A 26,497-nucleotide genomic window follows, 5' to 3' on the forward strand; every position below is an offset into this window, starting at 1 on the left:
TTTACAGTACTGACTGTGTTTTTGGGTGAAGTAAAGTTGGAATCAAAGCTACAGAAATGTATTATGTATTATTATACATCACTTTTATATAGCGCTTTTCTGGGTACTCAAAGTCGCTTTACAATGAAGGGAGCAGTTTTTATCGGTTCGGTGCCTTGCTCAAGGGAACAGTGCCTGAGAAGTGCCCTGGCACCTCTTAAGCTGCCAGAACAACTTCCGTTTTTTTGGTCAGCACCGGGACTTGAACTGGCAACCCTCTGGTTCCCAACCCACGTCCCACGCTAGGGGTCTGCAACCTTTACTCTCAAAGGAGCCATTTAGCCGAATCTCACCTGGATTAAAGTCCTTCAGGGGCCGAAAAAAATATCTTCTTAATTAATGAAGACAATTTAGTGTATAAAATAATATACAGTTAAAATAATAACAAATAATTTTATGAATTAATGGATTTGATGGGATAGAAAATATAACTTGAATTTGAGAACACGTGATCATGTCGCTCAACACATGCCAATTTCTTGCAACATAGCAAGCATGCATAGTAAGCCGGCATGTTGACAGTTAAATAAATCTTTCCCCACACAAATACCATCTCTATTTTCTTCCAAAATAGACGTTTTGTTAGTTTAGTTATTTTAGCAGGGATTTAAAACTCAAGATTAGCCACAGGTGTAAAGAAAGGTGACGGGTCTGTCGATGATGCAGGAGGTAAAGTCGGAAGATGACTGACTTACTGCGCAATTTGACTTCTTTTTTTTGTTTTGCCATCATTTTATTTTAATGTCATTAATCATTAATACCATCTGTAAGAAATAACAATTCATTATTTAAATATGTTTTTAAAGCTATAGGGAGCCATTGCGAAAGAGTCAAAGAGCCACAATGAGCTCCAGAGCCCACAGGTTGCAGGACCCCTGTACCATGCCATTACTTTTCAAACAAATCTCCATTACCATAAGTTTATTTTAAGAAGAATAACTACACCATAATTCTCTCCACTGTTACAATAAGTACTTACATTCCACATGGGCTACAGAATCATAAAAACCTGTCCATATGGCTTGAAAACATTGTTGGTATGATTTTATGGTTCTGTAGCCAGGGTGGAATAAAGACTTTTTTATCAACAGTTGCCTGAGTGTCAACTCTCTTCAAAACCTGAAGTTGGATCCCAACACTGAAGAAAGAGCCTTACCGGTACATTTTTTTTTTTTTCAATCATTTTCAAACTTTTCAAAACCCATGCAGCACTCCATGCAACTGTGTTTTTTTTTTTTTTTTTGACAATAAGTACTTTATTGGTTTCACAGTGCTGCCAGCGCCTGACAGATAAATAGGATTACTTCTGAGTTGATTGTATTTACGGCATGTTTAGAGACATATAAAATGTCTCTTTTATAAGACACAGTATGGTTTAGTGTTACAACGTTAGGATACTTTTAGGTGTGTTACTTACACCCAAGCGGGTATAAATCCCAAGTCAGTGATTCTATATGGCTGTTGAAGAAGCCCTACCAGGTTTTATAATATGAGCTACATCGACAAATTGACACATTTAAATGTTGCAGTACTTTGCACTGCACTTGTGTTTTTCTGGCCATAATATAAATTCCATAATGAACATAGTTTATGTCAGGAAATAGAGGCAAATGAATGAAGAAAGTGAACTGATTTCCACAATGTGAATGATGTCACACATCGACGTTTCGTCAACTGACTCGTTTGTTGATGCTTTTTGTGTTTAGCATGGCCGAGCTCTTGCAGGGATATACACATGGGTGTCACTTCATAGATTCCATTCCTCTGTTTCATTTTAAAATTTATGCATAATCATCTTTACTAACAGAACAGCTGTGTACACGTACAGGCATGCTCACACCTATCTCGTTTGTTTCACACACTCATAAAAGCCACAACACAGCAGATTTATCTGGATATCCCATAGAAACATTAGCCACAGTGCACAAATGAATCTGGATTCAAAGCTATTTCATCTGTGTTTGCATTTCTTTTGCTTCCGCTAAGATCCTTAATGCTTAATATTGGTGCAAACTTCATTTCTGAGTGAAAATGAACATGAAAACAAAGAAGAGGGTTTGGTTTCTGATTTTCTCACATTATTTGTCACATAGGTTATCTGCATAGATAGTCTAATCAGGAAAAGTCGTTCTGTCGTCCCTCAGGACAGAAAAAGCTTGATGTCATCCTCACAAACAAACATGAGGAGAAGCAAGAGTTGCATTGTTTTCTAGCACTTATCATGACTCATCCTATTCCTGGCAAATTCTTTTTTTTTGACAGCATCTACACTTAGTGGGGCGTTGTCCCCCTTTTTGTCCTGCATTACAATAGTATGTCTATTGTTTCACCGCAGGCACCTGAAATTCACTTTAAGAGAGATATGTCATCTGCAAAGTCTCTGTGTGGGTGGATGCACCGAGCAAAGCGCCACTGGCACACCATGAGACACAGCGGGCAGCATGAAGAGGGCGCAGATTCCTGCCATGATGTAGCAATGGTCATGAGTGTGGACTCGTCCGTCTGGGGGATGTTGTACCCGCAGTCCTCCAGGTCCAGTCCGTGGAAAGGGCCCTCTACTGAGGCTGTGCGAAACTCGTCGTGCACTAAGAATAATAATGGAAGAAGTTGAAAATAAAAAAAATGTATAATCTACCGCTAACTTTTTTAAAACACTTTTTCCTGAAATGTGAATAAGTTAATATTTTCAGTTCTACAATATTTGTTTGCAGAATTAAAAAACACCAAAGGATTTCAGGGTTCTCACCAGGAATATTTCACAGCGTAGGGGGATTGCGTGGTGCGCGAGCGAGCACTGCGCGTGTTGTAAGGGGGGCACGGGGGAATCCCCCCCTGCGGAAAATTTTGAAATTTATAACTCTGAGGGCCAAATTTTGTGAAGTAAAGATAAAGTTCAGTTTTCTTTGTTACTGCCTTCCTTTAAAGCTCAAAGTTATTTGGTGAATTGGTGAAGGTGATGATGAACGTAGTTAGAGAGTTACTCATGCTTAGTAGGTATACAGTAGGTCCTCCACTAATAAATACTCACAGACACTGTGGAGACAAGAAATAACATTTTATTCAAAAGACTGATTCCAAGACACGCTTTTCAAATATGAATTAGGTAATATGTGGGACCTGCAGTAATATTGGGATTGTGATGGACACGCCCCCCCAACTCATTCATTTTATATTTTTCTATTGTTTTATTTAGTTGAATGTTTTTGTTCAGATTTTAAAGCACACTGTTTATTATTGAACAGAACACGGCCAAACCCGACCCCGAATGAAGCTGATGTTTCTTTAAGCTTGACACCCGTTTCAACCCAGACAGTATTTACAGCCGTTCGCGTGCATCTAGAATAATCCGTCTCGAGATATAAAACATGACGAGCCAGCTAGGTCCGGTGTTGAAGCACACTGTTTATATCGGACGACAATTATGGGTTACAAATAGAGGTCGACCGGATATATACAGCCGGCTGATATTTGGACTTTTTTCAAGATTTAAAAAATTATTATTTATTTAGCACTTAGGGTTGCCATCAAAAGAAAAAAGAAGGAACTTAAAAAAAACATCAATTCGGATGTATGAATATACACACAACAAAAAAAGTAATAATAATAATAGCATGTGCATGGGAGAGGTTAGAAGCCAATAGGTTTACAAAAAAAAGCCGATATAATAGGACAAGGATATCCTAGCCTGCAGCCACCGCCTGACTGACACATTTATATCATATGAGCGTTTCAATTGTCTTTCATAATCAATGTGCTTTAAAAAGAAGTATATCGGCCGCAAATATCGGCCATCGGCTGAATTTCTTTTTAAATCCGTATCTGCATCGGGCCTGTGAAAAATCCCATATCTTCAACCTCTAATTACAAAGCGGAGGATGCACACAGGCAACATCGGGGGCAGCTCGGGATCCTCAGTGAAGACGAGAGCATCCGGGCAAATCGCCTGTATTAAATAGACGGTGACGGCTGACGTATGTTTCTGGGTTATTGCAGATTTAGAAAAAGAGTATACAACAAACATTTTAGGATGATTTTATGATTAAAAAAGGAAAAAAACAACAGAAAAGCCCCCCCCCCTACACTGTTGTGAAACAAAGCGTAGTGGGTGACATCACAGCATAGGGGATCAAAATCACAATGTCAGTGGCCCCTACGCTCAACAGCGCTGGTGAGAACCCTGGATTTATTTCACTATCCTCCTTACCATGGCAGGTGCTCACTGCAAAGCCGATGCGTTTCTTTTCACGATCAAAGACCACGTAGAAGCCTTCCATGATGACGGCACCCATCACTGTACCCGTGCTGGACTGGGACACGGCAAACTTGTAGCAGTCCTCCTGGGCAGAGGCCACATCCTCCACGGGCCGCAGGTATTGCTTCAATGGAAAAAGATGAAAATTAGGGGTTTCTGCTCTGATACTGATATCGGAAAAAAGGGCCGATATCAGCAAAAAAAAAAAAAATCAATAAATTGATCTGATTATATCGGCCTACATTTAAAATCTCTGATATAACAGTCCAGTACAAGCAGTCCATTCCAGACTCTTCTATCAATACAGTAAAAATGAACTCATCTGGAATTGTTATTTTGCACTTTAAAAGTAAAACCATTATAAAGTGAACATTTCATATCACTGCCCCTTTAAACGTTCTGTAAACCAGTGGTTAGTGGGTCAGTATTTCCCCTACCTACTGTTGCTGACTATTGTTCTCTGTTTGAGTAAAATGAATTAAGCCTTTGCTAACATTCAATTTTATTAAAAAAAAGTCATAAAGGTATGTATGATTCGTGCTTGTATCGGATCGGATTTATATTGGTTTTGGCCAATCCTCAATTATGCAATATTTGTATTGTAACAGGAGATAAAAAGTTAGATTGGGACACTCCCAATAGAAATCAGGAATAAAAATCACACAGAAAATAAAACTGCACACTGGTTCTTTGAAGGTTGGTGTTAATCAATAGATTTAATAAAGTGTTTATATTTTTCTATAGTGTTAAAGTCATTTAACTGGTTAGTAATGAGATTAAAGTACTGTGCGCTTCAAGATGTGTGTAATGAAAGGAATATGAATAAAGTTGAGTGATAATACATTCCTTCAAGGATTTGTGAAAAATTCAATGGGAAGTTGTTTCCAGAAAGAAGTCAAAGTAACAAACACAGCAGCGCTTCCTGCTTTAACAACTGTACAAATGGCGTACCTGTGGTAAGATGGAGATTCTGAAGGACTGGTTGCGGTTTTCACTCATCAGGTAGAGAGAGATGACAGGAAAGATGTGCCATGGTGTCGTGCTAGCCTGCCAACAAACCAGCTGCTCCCCGAGCCAGAATCCTGAAGGAAACTGTTCCGTCTGAAAAACAGGAGGTCACCTTAGTTAGTTCATTCTTGCATGATTTACAAATCCGACTCAGATGTGGACACGAGATTTTACGAAGTAAATGGTCAAGGAAAATTTAACCATTTACTTAGAAACAGTCCATGAGGCTTATGTGTGGTTCTGTTTATTCAGAGGAGTGTTGGGGTTACCTTCAGATTGCTGATGGTGTACGCGACAGATTGTGCACAGCACATCCGTCAACTGTACATTTTCTCATTCATTTTAATGATGATTGATACATATTTTGACTGTGCCAAATCTGTAGGACAGGGATACATTTACAACTTTTCCTTTTTCCTGCAGCTTTTCCCACAAATTATACGTATAAAGAAAGGGTGTGTAAGAAAAAAAAAAACAATTCACCAATATATCGCAATATTAATCACGCGATATGTATTAATCCAAAAATGTCCAGAACAATTTTTTGAAATCATGTTTTTTTTCAAGGGGTGGGGGGTGGGGGGGGGAATATTATGCAAAATCGACTTGTTCAAGATTTATATCATGTTACTACGTCATTCCCTCATTAAAAACGTGCCTGGAGTGTTGCCTTGGCTCATTGAGTAATCTTTAAAAACTCTGACGACATCCATTTTAGGTGTAGCTACGCCTGAGTCCTCCTAGGACCGCCCCCACCTCCTGGAGACGCCTCGGACCTTTCGTCACCAGCCAAGTTACCCACCCACCGCTCCACAGCAGAGCCCCTCCCCCTCCTATGTTCTCTTCCTTAGTTCAGCCCCACAGCACCCGCCTCCGCAGATTTAGATTTTAATTGACTTATTTTAAATACTTTCGTAAGAAACCCATGGCTTATGTTGTCTGTACTCATTAATGTACGCATTAAAATAAAAAATAAAATAAAAATGTAAATAAAACTCATACCCCTCCCTCGCTACCAGCTCCGTCAAACAGCTGCAGTCATAGCAAACAGCTGAGAAATAACTGCGTGTCGATCGGTTTACTCTGCCTGCCTTTAGTTTTTAAAAATGCCTTCAGCGAGAATATATATTTTTGACTGCGAAGAAAACAGCCCTCTTTTGGATGAAATTTCTTTTAAGTTTTTTTTTAAATATTTGCTGCCTTTTCCCAAAAGATTTGGGTAGCATAGTTATTTGAGTATGCTATAGAATGGTACTAAGTGCCTGAAAAAAACATGATACCCCGCCTTTAATAAACGGTAAACGGACTAGATTTATATAGCGCCTTATAACCACACTGAAGCAGTCCCAAAGCGCTTTACAGATCAGCTCATTCACCCAATCACTCTCACATTCACACACCAGTGGGACAGGACTGCCATACAAGGCGCTAGTCGACCATTGGGAGCAACTTAGGGTTCAGTGTCTTGCCCAAGGACACTTCGACATATAATCTCGATCAGAAGACGACCCTCCAGCACCAGAGCCACGGTCGCCCAGAAAAACCATTTATTTGCAGTAATGTATGCATGTAAACCCCCACATCAGACCTTGTTAAACTACCTCACTCCTCAATGTATTTTAGCTTGGAAGTTGCATTTTGGTTTCATAAAACATACTGGGCACTTTTATAGATGTATGTGGTTACTTTAAAAAAGAAAAAAAAAATATAAAAACTTAACAGAATCAGAATCTGTTGTAAAAGCAAAAGTTAAAACTTTTTTGAAAAATGTAATTTGACAGTTTTGAAAAACATATCATAATCAGAATCAGAAGTACTTTATTTATTCCAGGAGGAAATTACTTTTGTTACAGAAGCTCAAGAATTATTACAATAAAAAAAAAAAAAAAAACTAAACAAAGAAAAAAAGAGAAAGAAAAATGTACATAATTAAGTAAAAGACTGTAAATTAAGTAAGGATTAATACAAGTGCACATATTACAGTACAAAAATATAAAATAAGTAAATAATAATGCCACTTGTTTTTGATATCGGTACTTGAATTACACTTAGTTACCATTCACTTGTTCTCACAAGTTTAAAATAAAATGAAATACATTGTACTTCATACCATTTTGTACTTGTAAAGGTGAAATTTGTAAATATTAATATTGCAATGTATATCGCATTGCGTAGTATCAGCATATATGACACTGTGACAAGCACACCGTGAATCCTATCATATCGTCAGATTCATGACAATGTACACCCCTTGTATAAAGACACAGGGACTGTCATTCACTGTCTTGTAAAAGCAGGACGTTTTTTGCAGGGAAGATTTATTCCACAAACACTGTACTAGCCCTCTAACTTTCAAATCACTCATCAAAACTCACCTTTATAAACTAGCTTTTAACTAATGCTTGTTACATATTTTCTGTATTTACCTTTGTTATTGTTCAACTTCTAAGCAACTGTAAAGTTGCACACAACTTTTGAGTTTTTTAAAAGTGCTTATAACTATTATTATTATTATTATTATTATTATTATTATTAATAATAATAATAATAATAATAATAACATTCATTTTTACTTAATGTAAGCAACAGAATTTAAACAGGTGGTTTTATGAATTACCTCAAGGAAATAATGTGTTTTTCAGGTGCATGCACGTAGCTTAGCTTGTCGTCTTGTAATAAGTCTGTCCGCCTTCATTATTATCATTATTAATAGTGGCTCATCTCAAAAGCTGCAGGATGACAGACTGTCACCTTTTCTGTAGCATTTCATTTGTGCTTCCTTGGCCACGTTTACTTGAGAGCTTTATTCCCCTTTAAATTCTGAATAAAAATTAAATCTTCTTTAAACTGACCTTGTAAACACTTGTAAATGGCCATTCCGAATTAAACTTAAATCTAAATTAAGTGGCGAGTTTATTCTGATTTTAATTCCGAATGAAATAATTTCTCAATCTCGGAAACGTTTAATTCCGCTTTAAATTAATTCTGGTCATTCTGCGCATGTTCGTCCTGTCACGATGATCCGCCCGAAGCAAGCGTTGGTTTCGAGCCAAGACTATTTATTTATTAAGATATGTAGAAGATATGGATATAATGAAAATAGTTGATGGGCGGAACAGAAGCATGAACATGCCGACATTAACACGGACACACGGACATCGGCAAATGAAACACAAGGCCACAGAGCTTCACAAATGTCACTTGGGTCATCATAGAGTTTAAAGGCAAATAAATGTGTTTTCCATATAAACCTCAATTCGGAATTATTATTTCCATGTAAACATGAAGCAGAACACCTTAATTCTGGTAACCGTGGCCACTGATCTCTACAGAAGTTGCCAGAGGCTGAAGTTGGAACACTGAGTGAGTTTTGACTCAGATTCAGGTTATCTGTTAGTGAATTAGCACCAGGTCCAAAAATGCGAGTAGGGTGACCGACACCAAGGTCTCATCTATCTTCCTTCGAAAAGTACAATTGATTTTCTCAGTAAAAATGCTCAGTGTGTGCAAATATAGGATCACTGACCTTCACACGATGATATCTAACCAGGATAGCAGAAAAAATAAACAAAAATATGAAAGGCAAAGTAACGGCAGTGAAGTAGGAACAAACCGAAGATGCCGCCTCAATAGCCTTGACTGCAGCCTGGAAAACCTTTCGGGGCAGCCGAAGGTTAGTCGTGCCGCTGTCCACAATGCTCTTATCGTAATTGTACTGCAAAAAACAATTAATATTCACTTCTTGCAGATGTTCTTTATCTTCTTGTTTACTGAATTAAAAGAAAGAAAAAAAAGTACCTCTTTACAGTCCATGTTGAGGTCCTGTCCATTCACCTCAATACGTACAATGATGACCTCATAGTACCATTCCCTGCGTATGGGCGTGTACCAAAGCTCTCCTACGTACAGAGATTGGTCCAAACCTCCGATGATCTAAAGTCAGAAGAAAAAAAGCACTTCACAAATTGGCTTAAACTTCGGCAAGGGAAAAGTGCATGAAATTCTTTACATTCAAGTTCTACATATCCATATCCAAACCAAATCCATCAATTTGAACACAACCAAATGCTGCTTTTAAACTAAAATACTCATAATATTTGTATTATTTTTCATGTATTTTCTAGTTGTCATTCAATGAAGTCCACAGTATTTCTTGGTTTGGGATTTCCAGACTAAATCCACAAATAAAGAATATTTGCATTTCCTGAAACAAATGCAAGTGAGGATGCAGGTGCTGGCCTGCAATGTATTAGCTTTGCATTAGTATTCGCCTAGCATTAGCCTACCCTTAACCTAGCATTAGAATTAACCTAGCGTTAGCATTAACCTACCCTTAACCTAGCATTTGCTTAGTGTTGGCATTAGGCTAACATTAGCATTAGCCTAGCATTAGCATTAGCCTACCCTTAACCTAGCATTAGCATTAGCCTAGCGTTAGCATTAACCTAGCAATAGCCTACCCTTAACCTAGAATTAGCCTATGTTAGCATCAGCCTAACATTAACATTATCCTAGTGTTAGCATTAACCTAGCATTAACATTAGCATAGCATTAGCATTAGCAATAGCCTAGCATTAGCACTAACCTAGCATTACCTAAGCATTAACCTAGCAATAGCTGAACATCAGCATTAAGGTTGAAAAAGTTGAAATGGGTTGAAGGTCTTAGTTGAAAGTGAACAGACAGCTGAACATATTAAAGGTTGAAATCAGTTGAAGAATGGCTGACCAGCTGAAGTTATTAGTTGAAGGTGTAAAATATTGAAAAAGTGGATGGGAAAATGAAAAGTTTAAAAGATAAACAGTTTAAAAGGTTAAAAAAAAAAAAAGCTAATACATACAGTAGTAGAATGGCCAGAAATTGTTTGAACATTTTGACACCAAACTTGTTGGAATCGGTTGAAAAATACGGGAGTAGTAGAAGTAAGATGGAAGAATAATAACCAAAATAAAGTTTAACGGTAACAATAGTGTCATACCATACTGCCACCAACTGTAGCGCTGCCCAGGGAGGAGTTTTGGGTGAAGCCGCCGCCACAAAGCTGCAGAGAGAATAGGTTGGAGACAACGGTCTGCCGAATCAGAGAGTCAAAGAAGGGCTCCAAATTTTCATCAGGCTGAAAAAAGCAGACAGAAGAAACCTGCTAATTGTGTTTCTGTGTAGGCTGAACCAGTCACTGTTGTTAGCTCCATTCTGTTGGTAGATCCGCTCGACTTATCATCTTCTCTCCCATTCATTGTCACTACATGCTACTCTAGTTTACCAAAAAAATAAATGAAAGAAAAAGTCTTATAAATAATGCTGAGCGGAAGTAGAAGAGCTTGCAGTTACAAAACAAACACAAAATACGATGACATACAGGAATACGAAAATATACATTTGTTAAAACAATATACTGCAGTTATTGAAAACAGAAAAAAGACGTAATCAAAAGTAGTCAGTGCTAACAGTCTTCAAAACATGTTTTTCCATTCAATAGTTTCCGTTTTCCATACTTTTCTAATCCTATAAGTTATTAATTCAAAATCCATACTTTTCCATATTTTCCATACTTGCATAAAAATCTTTTAAAATGGAGCAACTCAGAAATCATTAGGGTTGAAATGATGAAAAAGCAAGTTGGAGAGATTGAAAGGATCAAGACAATTGAGACTGAGAAAAACTAGTGGAAGGACCTAAAAGTCAGTCCCAAAAACCCACGGAACAAGGTGTGAGACATTACACACACTGCACAACTGGGGACCTTTGACAGTGTAACCATGGAAACATATCATTGGACACTTGTGTTTGATCATTTCTAATGGAACAAAACCCAAATTTGTTTCATCATAAGATTTCTTTTGCAAATCTCAAAGAATGAAGTGACATGAAGCTCCTACCCGGGCGATGTCAGCATAGGCAAGTCCCAGTATCCCCTCCCAGTTGGATCCATTGATGAAGAAGCGGTCCGACTGGGTGATTGCTGCAATGTTGGCCCTCAACGTGGCATTGGGGCCATGTGTGATGGAGACCAGATCAGTACCCAGCTCCCCTTCCCATCGGCCCTGTGTGTAAGGAACATAAACGTTCCTACCCAAGTCTCGATATGAGCTGGAGCTGGAAGATGAAAGGAGGAAAAAGATGTGTCCAAATTAAAGTAGTATGGGTGTCAGTGTGACCTTCAGTATAATTCTACTCACAGTGAGCGGTGATAGTACCTCCGGAGGAAAGGGTGAGCGGCTGCCCCAACAGCAAAGTTACTGCTTCCTGTATCCACAAGGATGTTCAACTAAAGGGTGAAAAGAAATAGAGCAAAAAGACACAAATATATTACAACATCCAGACAGAAACTTTTAACTTTTGAACCTTAAAGCGGATATCTGGAGTTTTTGAGAAATCTATGTTCATGTATGATTCTTTTGAAATGTGAAAAAATACCTAACTACTGTTTTACTATGGTCTAATGCTGGAGGTCATTCATATACATTAATATATATAAGTCCCTCCTCGTCCTATAGACCGCTATACGATCGCCGAGTACGCCCAGCCAATAGGTTTTGACTTCCTGGAGCGAAGACTGTCAATCAAAGTGAATGTTGAACTGTGCACGGAAACAAGGTCTCGCGTCACAACAAGTAAATATGATTTTGGCTCTTACCTGACCCATAGACCTATATCAATGCAACCCGATGCGACCTTGTTATGTTCCGTGATGCACATGCAGAAAAGTAGAGGCGTGGCTTCTGGTAGATTAAGAGAGGCAATGGGAGAAAGTGGAGCTGTTAAGGGTGGGACATTGAGATGTTTCTCAGAAACACCGGATATTAACTTTAAGTTCTGCTTTGTTTCGTCATAAAACTCTGATGCAGAAGTTATTCTCAGTTTGTTGTAAATATGCCAAAGAATGTGGCATACTAGTATTAACACCTGCAACGAATATTCCTCAATTTAATTTGTGATGGACCTAAAATTGCATTTAAATATTATGTACGCCCTCAATGTCAATTAATCTGTGAAACGACTGCATGGGGATTCGGGTTGATTCTGTGGAGCCACCATTAGCTGCTGACCCTGGCAGCTAATGGTGGCTAATCACAGATTGTTTCACATCAATTAAAAACCGATTTTTGATTATTAACAATTATCCATCCGATTTATGATTATTGCGGTTTATTGATCTTCAATTTAACATCAGTCAGCTCCTGAAATATTTGACTTCTCATTTGAGGAACACCTCACAGCACCTACTGTATAATACTGTATGGTTAAATTAAAATTCCAAATTAGGAGGAGTCTGTTTTGTATTACAATTTGAAAAAAAAAGCAAATAATCTTTGGATATCAATTCATAATTGTCAATAAAAAAAAAATCAGGATTAGTCAATTATCGATTTTTATCACTGCCCAAAACACCAGATGCACAACTAAATAATACCTAATTGAGATACTTTGACATTTGTATGACGTACAAAAATCAACGGCTCATGCACTACAGTCTTTGGACAAAACATGCCTTAATTATTACTGAATTATATTCTTAAGAAAATAACTTTTCAAAAAGCTTTAATTTGATCTATTATTATTTATTCATAAAAACCTAACATCAATTCATCATTAATTGTAAAATGCAAATGGTCCAGTTATTGGTTGTTACTTTGGTTGTTTATGAGCACCACTTAGGTACACTTCAAGTTATACGTTATCATAAAAAAAACAAAGACAGAAAAGTGCATACTGTCATGGCCATGGTTTTTAATATTAAAAATTCACTTTATAATGTTTTGCTACAGTGATATACAATCTTTTAGCCTCATTCAGAGGGCCAAAGAGGAAAAAGTTCTGTTTCCTCCCTCCCTTGTTATTCCACATTTTGTAAAAAGTCAGCTCCAAATGGGCGTCTTGGATTTTTCTTGCGTTGTGACATCATAACGCGGAAACTCCTCCCACTGACAATCCTGGCTCCTCCTACCCTATAAGAATAAGTTAACCGAAGAGCGCTCGCAATCAGTTTCACTTTTAGTAGTCATTATACCGCCTCGTATCATCCCTTTATGACAAGGCAAGGCAAGGCAAATGTATTTGTAAAGCACATTTCATACACAAGGCAACTCAATGTGCTTTTACATGATAAAACATTCAACTGTTTAAAATCAATAAGAAAATTTAAAATCATCAGTAAAATCAATTCAAATCATCAACAAAGACATTACATCAACAACATGACCAAAAATCTCTCTCTAAGTCATACACAGTAGAGAAAAAAAGTGCATTTAACTTTGATTTAAAATTGTTCACATTAGATGCTGACTTCAGCTCTGCTGGCAGTTTGTTCCACTTCTTTGCAGCATAACAACTAAAAGCAGCATCACCATGTTTACTGTGAACTCTGGGCTCCACTATCTGACCTGTGTCCATTGATCTGAGAGACCTGCTGGGTTCATACCTGACTAACATCTCACTGATGTATTCTGGACCAAACCCATTCACAGATTTATACACCAGCAGCAGAACTATAAAGTCTATTCTGAGGCTGACTGGGAGCCAGTGTAAAGACTTTAAAACTGTAGTAATGTGTTCTGACCTCTTTGTTCTGGTTAAGACCCGAGCAGCAGCGTTCTGAACCAGCTGTAGCTGTTTGATGCTCTTTTGGGGGATTCCTGTCAGAAGACCATTACAATAGTCCAGTCTGCTGGAGATAAAAGCATGGACCAGTTTCTCCTGATCTTTCTGAGTCATTAAACCTTTCACTCTGGAGATGTTCTTTAGGTGGTAGAAGGCTGTTTTTGTGATAGATTTGATCTGACTGCTGAATGTAAAATCTGAGTCAATCAGAACACCAAGGTTTTTGACTTGGTCTTTAGCTTTTAGAGATCGAGACTCAAGGATGGGATGATCTGACGTGTTTGTGACCCAATGCAACGTAGCGGTAGGACAAGCGGGTGTGTGTTTATGGTTACTCAGGACCCAAACAACAGCCTGTTTTTAGGAACAGTATGAAAGTGACTTTTCAGGCTAAAACTCCAGACAACAGGCGAGTTTGGGAAAATAAACCTCAAAAACTACAGGTATGTTGTTGGGGTTCTTAGAACAAAGGGAGTTGGGTGAATAATAGCATAATACTGGACCTCTAAGTCAGACCATGAATGCCGAACAACACTGAATATCAGTTCAATATCAGCCATGAAACGAATATCGGATTTTATCGGACTGCATCTAAAATTTCTGATATAATTTATATTGTTTTTTTTAATTTATTTTTTCAATATCTTCTATTTTCTTTTATAATTTTGTTTATTCAATCAAAGAATATTCTTATTCTAAAAGGTTAATTACATGCAATCCATTGGTTTATAATAAATGCATTTTTTTAATAATCAAGCCTTTTCTAACATTCCACACTACAAAATAAGTAATAAAAGTTTGTATGATTCGTGCTATTATTGTATCGGATCGATATTGGCCAATACGCAAGGCTGCAATATCGGTATCGTATCGGAAGTGAAAAAGCTGTATCGGGACATCCCTATTCAGGATGGTTTCCACACATAAATGTCTTAGAAGTAGACTATAAATATCTTTTCTACATTTGACCCAATCCCCAAAACGTATTTCAACACGGCAGTTCTAAGAATCGATATTCCCAATTCCCATGCCTTCTTTGCCATCAGCCAAGTCCTCTCTGTATCAGTTGCTGTGCTATAGTGAGTCCTGTGATGCTTCCTGATGACCTAAACGCCCTTTAATCCAATCTTCCCTGCCTCTCAGGTTACCCATTCTACTCCCTCTCTCCCTCTCCGTCTGCATCTCCTGGTGGGTATCACATTTTCAAGCTTCAGTCAAAACAGTCGGCGAATATGTGAATGAAGAACCATGAGAAACAGCCTGGAGGTTGGAAACAGACAACGCATGTAAAAAAGTAAGTAGCAGATAGAAAATCAAAGTTAGTTGTAGATAAACTAGTTACAGGGAATTCTAAAGCAATTACTTCAAGGGAAATCAATCATTTTCACCTCCTTTTTTTAACAATGGCACTAACAACAACATCATCATGTTTATCCATGATCTCGGGAAAACAGTACAGAAATCATGATAATCTCTTCCTAAAACAAAAATTTAAAAAAACAGAGAGAGAGAGAAAAAAAAAATCACTAATAAATGTGTTTACAGCAAATTTATCAAAAATTATTTAAGCATGACATGGTATGACATGCATGTTTGAGACATTATTAAAGAATTTCCCCCCTCAACAAGTTGAATGTTTAGCAAGAAGACAGAAATCAAATCTTTCACAAAATCTAGAGATACCAACATTAACCTCCTGAAATGCAAAAATAGCACACATTTTCACAATACTTTTCCCCATAAAACAGGTGAATGATAAGGGTGAAATAATTAAGTTTTGTTTAAGTTTATTTTATTTAAAACTGGGACAATACCTATTAATGAACATCCATTAGATCAATGAATCGATTTATATTCCTAAGACGTTAGGATCTGTTATTGTTTGTGTGCAGCACTTGTGGTCCTCCTTTTGTTTTTCTGAGAGTCTTTGTTGGAGGAGGACTGAGAAATTGCAGAATTTGAAATCTGACTGTAGAAGAGCTGAGCGTAAATGGAGATCAACAAAACTCCAAATTCATCTAGAACTATACAAAATAAGTCTGCGAAAATTCAATGATGGCTTGTTCAAAGCAAGGCAGCAATACTTTTCTGAAATTATTGCCAAAAATGTCAACAACTCTCGCACGTTGTTTTCTGTAATTGAAAAGCTCACAACCCCCCCAGATCAGATAGCCCCTGAATTACTGTCAGCTGGAAAATGCAATGAATTTGCTGTATATTTCAATGAAAAAATACAATCAATAAGGTCAAACATCAGAACAAACCAGCAAAATCACAAAAAGCTTGAACAGCTTCAACCACTGAGGGATGAGTCAACTACAATGTTAGAGTTTATTACAGTGAACCCAAAAACAATAAAGGAGACAGCAGCTGAATCCATCACATGCCTTGACACAATACCCTCAAACTTCTTTAAAACTGTTGTAAAGTCAATTGTCACTGATTTGTGTCAGATAATTAACTGCTCATTCCAATCAGGCACCGTACCAAAATCCCTGAATGTAGCTGCTGTGAAACCTCTGTTAAAAAAGAGAACACTGGATGCCTCTATACTGGCTAACTATAGACCAATCAGCAACCTTCCATTCATGGCCAAGATCATTGAGAAGGTGGTCTTCAACCAACTGAGTCAATTCTTAACATTCAACAAAATATTTGATAAATTTCAGTCAGGTTTTCGTTCTCATCGCAGCACTGAAACTGCTCTTATCAAAGTGATCAATGACATAAGGTTGAACACTGATTCAGGAAAAGTATCTGTTCTCATTCTATTGGATCTAAGTGCTCCATTTGACACTGTAGATCATACAATTTTGTTGCACAGATTGCAAACATGGCTTGGACTAAATGGAAAAGTAATGCAATGGTTTAAGTCATACTTGGAGGAGCGAAGCTATTTTGTAAGCATTGGAAACTTTGAATCTGACAGATTACCAATGTCCTGTGGGGTTCCTCAGGGCTCTGTTCTTGGACCCCTTCTGTTTAGCCTTTATATGCTTCCTTTAGGACAAATTTTACAGAACTGTAAGGTTGATTATCAGAGCTATGCAGATGACACACAACTATATCTATCACTGAACCCAGATGACTATGGTCCCATTGAGGTGTTGTGTGACTGCTTAGAAAAAGTAAACTGCTGGATGAGTGAAAACTTCCTTCAACTAAACCATGACAAGATGGAGGTGATTTTCTTTGGTAACAAGGAAAAGAGGACTGCTGTCAGCAATTATCTTGAGTCTCGATCTTTAAAAGCTGAAGACCAAGTCAAAAACCTTGGTGTTCTGATTGACTATCACAAAAACAGCCTTCTACCACCTAAAGAACATCTCCAGAGTGAAAGGTTTAATGGCTCAGAAGGAGAGAAACTGGTCCATGCTTTTATCTCCAGCAGACTGGACTATTGTAATGGTCTTCTGACAGGAATCCCCCAAAAGAGCATCAAACATCTACAGCTGGTTCAGAACGCTGCAGCTCGGGTCTTAACCAGAACAAAGAGGTCAGAGCACATTAGTCCAGTTTTCAAGTCTTTACACTGGCTCCCAGTCAGCCTCAGAATAGACTTTAAAGTTCTGCTGCTGGTGTATAAATCTGTGAATGGGTTTGGTCCAGAATACATCAGTGACATGTTAGTCAGGTATGAACCCAGCAGGTCTCTCAGATCTATGGACACAGGTCAGATAGTGGAGCCCAGAGCTCACAGTAAACATGGTGATGCTGCTTTTAGTTGTTATGCTGCAAAGAAGTGGAACAAACTTCCAGCAGAGGTGAAGTCAGCATCTAATGTGAACATTTTTAAATCAAAGTTAAAGGCACTTTTTTTCTCTACTGCGTATGATTGAGAGAGAGATTTTTGGTCTTGTTGTGATGTAATGTGTTTGTTGATGATTTTACTGATGATTTTAATTGATTTTACTGATGATTTTAAATGTTCTTATTGATTTTAAACAATTGAATGTTTTATCATGTAAAGCACATTGAGTTGCCTTGAGTATGAAATGCGCTATACAAATAAATTTGCCTTGCCTTGCCTTTGTTACCTCCGTCTGTCTGTTTGTTTGTTAGCAAAATAACTTGAAAAGTTATGAACGGACTTGGATGAAATTTTCAGGAAATGTTCAAAAAGATTACATCTGGGCTTTCGCCTGTATTCATCAGATATGTTATTACATATATGATGTCCTCTGAAATTAACCCATCCCCGAGGAGCAGTGGGCAGACATTGTGCAGTGCCTGGGGAGCAGTTAGGGTTTAAGGGACTTGCACAACATTCCACAGCAATGACCCGGGTGAGATTCGAACCTGCAACCCTCCGATTACAAGCCCAGTATCTTTAACTATAATGGGACAAGGAAAACGAGAAATGAGAAAATACCACTCGTGGAAATCACAATATGGGTGGATGTGCCTGCTCCTTTAAGCACGGTGGCTTATGGTTAATTTGCGGTGGCTTATGGGTAATGTAGTAGTGGTAGGGAAGTGCACGTTGTACTCTTTAAATCACAATATAGGTGGAAATGAGTTACATGGCGGAGGTCTGTGCTCTCTAAGTGCTCTAGTTTATTCTGTTTTTGAGTCTGGCCTCTTGTGTTAACTCTTGTCTTTGTGTTTCCAGATATTCCTGCTTGTGTCTCCACCTCCCAGTGATGTCAGTGTGTTTGGGTCGTGAGTGATTAGCTGCCTCATGTTTTGCACCCAGGTGTGGCCCGTTCCTAATCAGGCCTCCTGCACTCTTTAGCTGAGTGCTTGGACACAGAATGATCGCTGATTTGTCGTCCACTTCCTGTCCTGCTGTGTTTTGTTTCCTGCTCCTTGCTGTTTCCTCGTGCCTTTTGGGATTTTGTTTTTTGTTACCTTAAAAATAAAAGATGGACCGCTATTACCAACGTTCTCCCTGTCTGCTGCCCCCACCTGTCTCTGCATTTGGGTCCATATCCCCACATCGTGACATACGATCCAACTACATCAATCTGTGCTCGGCTCGTAGGCCTCCCGGATGAAGTTTTTTTTATTTAAAATCGGTTCAAAAGGTAATCAATCAATTGTATCGATACAAGGAAATAACTCATTGTATTTAAGCACGGCAGACTTTATAAGGGTCTGCTTTAAAAATGCTTTTAATGTTAAAGACGTTAAGGCCGACTGTCAGCTGTCTGTGAAGTCACGCGACGTGCACCAGCAGGCAAACAGAACAGAGAAGCCTGTGAAGGAGGAATTGATCAATAATCCACCTTTGGGGTTTAGTGTGTGGCTTTAACACAGATGGAGATATTCTAATGGTACGTTCACGCCAAACACATTTCGGGCGTCAAAATCATGCTACACGCGTGTTGTTGGATGCTTGTGCTCATTGGATACAGACGCTTGTCACCAGTGTCGAAGATGCTTGGGACGCGAGTCGAGGGAAGGGGCTTCTCTGTTGCCTGCGGTGTTCATACAATGGCTGATATTGTGGCGATCAGTTACATTCATAATTCACCCAGTGATTGTGAAGTTGTGGGAACATTGTGTTAAGAAGGTGGTGTTTCTGGTAGGATGTATTTTGGTGTGATTCAGTGTGTGCACTGTGATGTCAGAGGGCTATGGAGAAGTGTGGGTGAGTGGAGAGTAAAGTTTGGAGTTTCTTGCTGAACACTCCGCCTCCGACTCTTGTTCATCGGCTCTACATTATCCAGAGAGTGGCTTGGTCCTCGGAGCTGTTTCTGGATTCACTAGAGCTGCGCTCGGACGAGAGTCGCTTTCAGGGTTACTTCCGTCTCTCCCGTGCCCAGTTTGACGACCTGCTGACCTGCATCAGCGCTCGCATCTCCTACCAGGACACCAACTACAGGCGCTCTATTCCAGCAGAAGAGTGCCTGTCCATCTGTCTCCGCCTCAGGTTAGTGTTGTTTTACTTCTTCTCAATATTCTGAATACTTCACGTTTGGGGAACGCTCCTCATTGGTCGACGTGCCGCGATATGCCCCAAAAGTTCAACAATCCCAACTCCTGCGTCGGCCGCATGTCAAAAGTGTCCGCTGTGCGCAAAAGCTTCAAAACGCGCTGCACAGGATGGCGGGACGCACAGCGGGACCTCCGACGCTCCCTAAAAGCGCGTCCACCATGTATTGTGAATGTACACCTGCTGCTTTTGATGCTATTGACGCGTTTGATGTGAACGCGCCATAAAGGAGTCGCTCACTGTGTCAACCGTCGACCACCAGGCCCTTCATGCAGCGTTCACTGCAGCAGCAGCAGCACATGTAGCGTTAGCATTATCTCTGCAGATGCCTGAGGCTCAACATCACCTTAAAACAAAAAGTAGAAGGTTCAGCCACTGCTCATTTAACCTGAACAGATTGTGGTTGAATTTTGGTTTTTTTTATATTATATAATATTGTGTTATTTTTACATTTAAATACATTGTTTATACAGTCATTAGTAGGGCTGTACAATTAATCTAATTTTAATACTGATAATTTTGGTTGCCATGATTAAATTAACCTGATGTTCTGCAATATTTACATTTAAAATGCAGGCTCTGCACTCTGTAATAATGTATTCAGTTAGCCTTTGGTACATTTTAAATTCTTGGGTTAATTTTTATTTATTTTTTTTGTATAATTCTTATTCAAATCAGATTTTTTTTCCGAAATGGTAAATAATTTTGATCATATCATTGATTAAAATAAAAAAATTGTAATTATCGTTTTGGCCATAATCGTGCAGCCCTTGTCATTAGGCCAGGACTGCCATGACAGGCCCAAAAGCAAAAAATAACACGTGTGTGTGGTGTGGCACTTTAGGAACTCCTCCTAAATTCATCCAATCAGTTACAAATCTTTATTCACATTTTTCCTTCTTCAAATCTCCCCCTCTGTCCTGTCATCTCCCAGCATCCTTTACTTCTGGCTCGTCGCTAATCGTTTCTTCCTCAACCGTCACCCTCTGTGTTCATACCACAGCTGCACCCAGCTGGCAGCCCTCACTCTGCAGAATTAATGGTGCCATTATCTGACTCTGTCCTTTAGTGCGCGCGCGCACACACACACACACAGACACACAAGCCATCTGTCATTGCAAGGCCAGCCACAGGCCAGACCAAACACACATAGTCACTGTTAAGTATTTTTGTCGACTGAGGATTTCATTTGAAATGTTTGCTTCTAAATCAGACACAGATGAAGGATTCCAAAGCCTTTGTGCTACAGTTTTTTTTCTTTCTTCTTAGAGAGCCACAGTCTTGAATTTTTAAAATATTTTCCCTTGGCCTCTAATCTGCACGCCTGTATCTAATGTGCAGAGGTGACAAGTAATGAAGTACAAATACTTTGTTACTTGTACTTAAGTTCTTTTTTCTGGTATCTGTACTTCACGTGAAGTTTTGACTTTTGACTTTTACTCCTTACTTTTTTTCAAAAATATCTGTACTTTCTAGTCCTTACATTTAAAAAACGAGCTGGTTACTTTTAAGACCTTCGAAGATGACGCCACAATGTTTTTTGTGGGTTTAACTGAGCATTTTTTTTCCTTTAACATTTTATTTACAAATTATATCTATAATGAGTGCTAAATTCTCCAGGTAAACCCTGTATTATTATTATTGAAGTGACATTTAATTGAATTGTTTACGTAGTTACATGTAGTAGCAAGTACTTTTTTACTTTTACTCAAGTAAGGGAGCAACTTCCATACTTGTACTATTACTAGTCATTTTTATTTCAAGTATTTATACTTTTACTTGAGTACTACTGAATACTAGTACTTTTTGCCACCTCTGCTAATATGTCATTCCCAAGCTTTAGGGAAGTTCTGATAAAAAATCCACTCCCTACAATCAAGTAAATTTAGAACCACTACTTTAAAATAATGATATAGGTTGTGCACTTTGTGTTGAAGGACTCGTCACCTGTCCAGGTTTACCTTGCCTTGCCTTAACTTAAAGCTAATGGAGATGACATTTTCTTTTATCTGTTTTATCTGATAAAAACATAGTGTATGGATTGATAAATTGAAGATCATTTGCTCGGGAAAAATTAGTAAAAGGTTGAAATTGCGACTTGTACTGACTTTTTTTTTTTGACATAGTTGGAAAAAGTTTTGTGCATTGCATTGTGGGATGCAGAGGGTATAGAAGTGTTTGACTTCATTCTTACAGTGATTTCTTGTGTTTGTCCCTAAAAAAAAAAAAAAAAAAAAACACTGCCAAAGTGACTCCCCAACACATTCCTGGAGTTTTCACGGACTGAAAATTGCACTAAAACAATGGCGGGTGTTCATTTTGGGGTTTACACAAAAAGATGCAAACTCTGTGAGGTGGTATCTGGGAACAAATTAGAACATAGATGGTGTCCTCTCATGTCAGGGTTGGGGTCAATCATAATTGTAACTGTCTCTGTAATTAATTACTATTATGACATAATTATAATGGTAATCATAATTGAAAAAATGTTGCTGTTCTAATCGTAATTGAATTGTAATTGAGTTCAGATAATTGACTTTTTAATTGTAATTGGCATGAACATTCAATACAAACTGTCATTTACAATTAACCAAATGAAAACCAGGGAACCGTGTTATAGTTCTATGGCTTATACATAGGCCTACGTAGTTAACAATTGTTACAATATGTTTCATATCAAATTGAGGATCTTTTTACTATTTAAACATTTAAATTGAATGGCATACAGACACATCAAAAATATAAATACCAATATGTTCATGGATGAGGAAGCCTAACAAGGTAACATAAAGATGTGAAACAATATGGATGATTGATAATATTTTTTTTTGTATCTTACAGATGATTTAAGACACGGGTCAAAACCAACCCGTTATCATAAGAGATGCTAACAGAAAGCTAACACAAAAGGAATGCTAACTTTTATGGGCTTATATATTGATGGCTCGACAATTGTGATTAATTGTAATTTAACTTTAGTAATTGAGAATGTAATTATAAGTTATTTGAAGGGGGAAATAATAATTGGAATTGGAATTAGAACCGTAATTGCTGTATAATTACGTTGTGATTGAGCATAGATAATTGACAATCGAATTGTAATTAAAACATTTAATTGACCCCAACCCTGGTAAGTGTGAAGGAAAATCACTTCTATGCCTCCGTCTACAACACTCCACGTCCCACAATGCAATGCACAAAACCTAAAAAAAAATATGTGTATTTACAGTGGAGATTAAAAAAAAAAATTGAGCAGCAATTTAAACATTTTACATATTTTTTTTTAGGCAAATGATTTGTGATTTCTTGATTTATGAAGCCTATGCTGTCTTAAAACATACACAGTGACACTACATGACAAACAAACAGGGTGACCTATTAAATTACTTGATTAAATGACTTGTTTTAAATCAGGTATTGATGTTAGAAAAGAAGGCAACTAGTCTAACCCTGAGATGTAGTGAACTTCATCCAAGATTGACCTTGTTAATGTGAACTAGTGCAGTCATTCTGCTGTGTCCTCATACCGTTGGCTCTACAGCGGACATAGGCAACTGGCAGCCCGGGGGACATACTGTATGTGGTATCCAAAACAAATCCAAAATTACAAAAAAAAATTATTTCTGGACGTTGGAAGGAATATATATATAGTTTGGCATAATACAAAAAATAACTCCCAAAAGACACAAATCGACAGCAAAATGTAAAATGTACACAAAAAATAAAAGCAAATACACAAAACGACAACAGAGACAGGCACAACAACCACGTGAACAAACAAAATGACTACAAAAACACACACAACCTATGAACAAAAATGCACAAAATGACAGTAAAATACAGAAATCGACAACAAAAATGCAGACAATTACAGAAAGGTTTACATAATCAAAACAAGAACACCAAAACAACAAAAACACACATAATGACTCCAAAAAAAAACTGACAAAACAACAAAAACAAAGACATTAAAAAAATAATTGATGACAAAACCCTATTTCCCCCCCTGTGTTAATCCTCTGACTGTTCATTATTCTAAATGCTTACATGAATGCTGATCATGTGGGCCTCGGATCAGATACTAGTGATAGACCGATACATCGGCCGGCCGATATTATCGGCTGATTTTTGTGTTTTTTACGTGTATCAGCATCGGCCGATGCGGGCTGCTGCGTTCGCCGATCTGCATTATTTACAGAGAGCAGAAATATTTTATCTTGTTCTTGTTCTCCATCACCTGCTTTTAATACTTGTTAAATATTTTTTTTACTTGTTCTTGTTCTACATCACCTGCTTTTAATTAGAGGTGTCCTGATCCAATATTGATATCAGATATCGGTCCGATATCAGCCAGAAAAGAAATGTCGGATTTTATCGGACTACATCACCAATATAAGCTCTCCAATAAAATGTTCCGTTCCAGCGCTTCCATCTGTAGGTGACTGTGGTTCACATTCCAACACAGTAACTAACTGTTGCTGACTAATGTTCTCTGTTTGAGTAACATCACTTGACGAAGCCTTTTCTAACATTCCACACTACAAAATAAGTCATAACAGTATGTATGACTCATGCAGATATCGTATCAATATCGGTATCGGCCGATACGCAAAGCTGCAATATCGGTGTCATATCCTAGGTGAAAAAGTTGTATCGGGACATCTCTTTTTTAATAGTTGTTAAATATTTTGTACTTGTCGTTCTACCTCACACCTTTGTGTATTTTTATGATGTAAAGTGAGGGAGCAAAAGTAGCATCGGCTCCAAAAATCGGCAGTTCGTATCGGTCATCAGCTAAGGCAGATGAAAAAAAAAATCGGCATCGGCCCTAAAAAAATCCACATCGGTCTTTCTCTTTCAGATACAGTGATCCGCTGTGACAGAGTTGATCATCGCTGCTCTACATAGATGCTGTGCTGTAATGTTACCTTCTGTGGTGGGGAGCCCACAGCCATCTCCACGTAGTATCCCTGGCCGGACTTTCCACGCAGGTTGTCAATCATGTCCACGAAGCTGAGGCCGGAAGCCGCAGCCCTCCGGCGGCGAGCAGGGACTGCAGGTGTCGCCTCAGAGTGGGCGCCCTGCCGCAGAGGAACACGGATGGCCGGGGACAGGTCCGCAGACCCCACAGAGACGGACATACCGCTGCTGGACAAACTCAGAGCCGTCCACATGAACAGAGACACCATCCAGCGAGGCTGAGGCGTCGAGGCCCACATAGTGAAACCCGGGTGATGCATTCACGACACTCCCTTCACTTCCACACTGCAGGTGCTGATGGAGCTAAAATGACGGCTAAAGCCATGATGGCAGCTGGACCACGGTCAGTAGCAGGGGGTCACTGACTTTATCTACTGCCTAATGACACATCAACAACTGGTTTGATAGCTCGCAATACGCCATGATGAGAAAATATCAAGCAGTTTCCAGTAGAAATGAAACGTCCCCCACAGCAGCACCAGGATTATGTGAGACTACGGTAATATTCCAGCTTCTCCAAACCGCAGGCCTTTGTCGACTTCACCGAGCATCTTTCACGTAAACCGTCGTGGTTCAGACAGGTTAGCACCGCAGACACATCCCTCGCTCCCTACCCGAGCCGATCATTCCGTTCTTCGCCCTCCTCCGGTCTCTCACCTCCTCCTCATCCTCCATCTACTCCGCTGCATCCGAGACACAGCAATGGCACAAGCCAGCGGCTTTTACCACACAGCAAAGCAACTTCCTCAAAGACTTTCAAAATAAAACACCGTACTAGAGTTGTATCCAATGAGAACTTATAGAGTTATCCTTCCTTCAGATATTTGACCTTTCGGTAAATAACAACAGCGGTAGAACATAATGTTTACCATATTGTTGTTTCATGTTCTGTAGAGTTACTCATTTGTCCCGCCATGTTTTCAATCCTTTTAGCGGCTTTAACACACACTGCAAAGCAACTTCCTCAAAAACACTTTCAAAATAAAACACTGTACTAGACTTGTATACAATGAAAAGTTATAATAGGGTTATCCTTCCTTCAGATATTTGACCTTTCGGTAAATAACAGCAGCAGTTGAACATATTGTTTACCTAATAATCTTTTTGATTCATGTTCTATAAGAGTTACTCATTTTTCCTACCATGTTGTTTTCTATCCGTCCAGCCATAACACACCCCACACGGGGACGCCATTGCATTACACCTAATAACACTCAAGCTCAAGGCCCGGGGGCCAAATTTGGCCCGCAGTACTCAGAAGAAAGTAGAAATGACACGAATTGACACATCTTTGGGCCCTTTGGACAGTTATAGAACACAATAGCTGACACCGTATTCTATTATAAACCAAATTAATTATATTTTTCCCTCTATGAACATAATGGCCATAGTTTACTAACTGCTCCTCTACTGTCTGAATGATCCTCAGTGTCAAACATCATATATTTTATTTGACCCAAATCCACTCTAATGAAAATAAATGAATACAACAAAAGGTTAGCCTGATCTCAAATGTATTCAGAAATTGTAATTTTCAATAAACCAATAATGATGTATTTGCATAAGGAATTCCTTCAAATACACTTCCAACTCCAAACTATTCTGCTGAGCAGAAACACAATGAACAAGGTAAGAACTGCAATAAGATTAAAAAAAAAAAAAAAAAGTGAAGTTAAACA

General features: G+C 38.5%; 1 protein-coding gene across 1 annotated transcript; it reads right to left on the reverse strand.

Annotated features, from left to right (window-relative positions):
- On the reverse strand, window positions 1-25,544 carry bace1 (beta-secretase 1). The gene is given in 11 exon segments (XM_028465473.1): window positions 1-2,475; window positions 2,477-2,514; window positions 2,517-2,624; window positions 4,244-4,415; window positions 5,243-5,392; window positions 8,913-9,014; window positions 9,098-9,232; window positions 10,278-10,415; window positions 11,179-11,395; window positions 11,479-11,567; window positions 24,767-25,544. Coding segments are annotated over 11 exon segments (1,551 nt in total). The 5' UTR covers window positions 25,079-25,544; the 3' UTR covers window positions 1-2,385.
- Window positions 25,545-26,497: the final 953 nt, after the last annotated feature.

The sequence above is a fragment of the Gouania willdenowi genome, chromosome 13, assembly GCF_900634775.1.
Source record: "Gouania willdenowi chromosome 13, fGouWil2.1, whole genome shotgun sequence".
Taxonomy (NCBI): Eukaryota; Metazoa; Chordata; class Actinopteri; order Blenniiformes; family Gobiesocidae; genus Gouania; species Gouania willdenowi.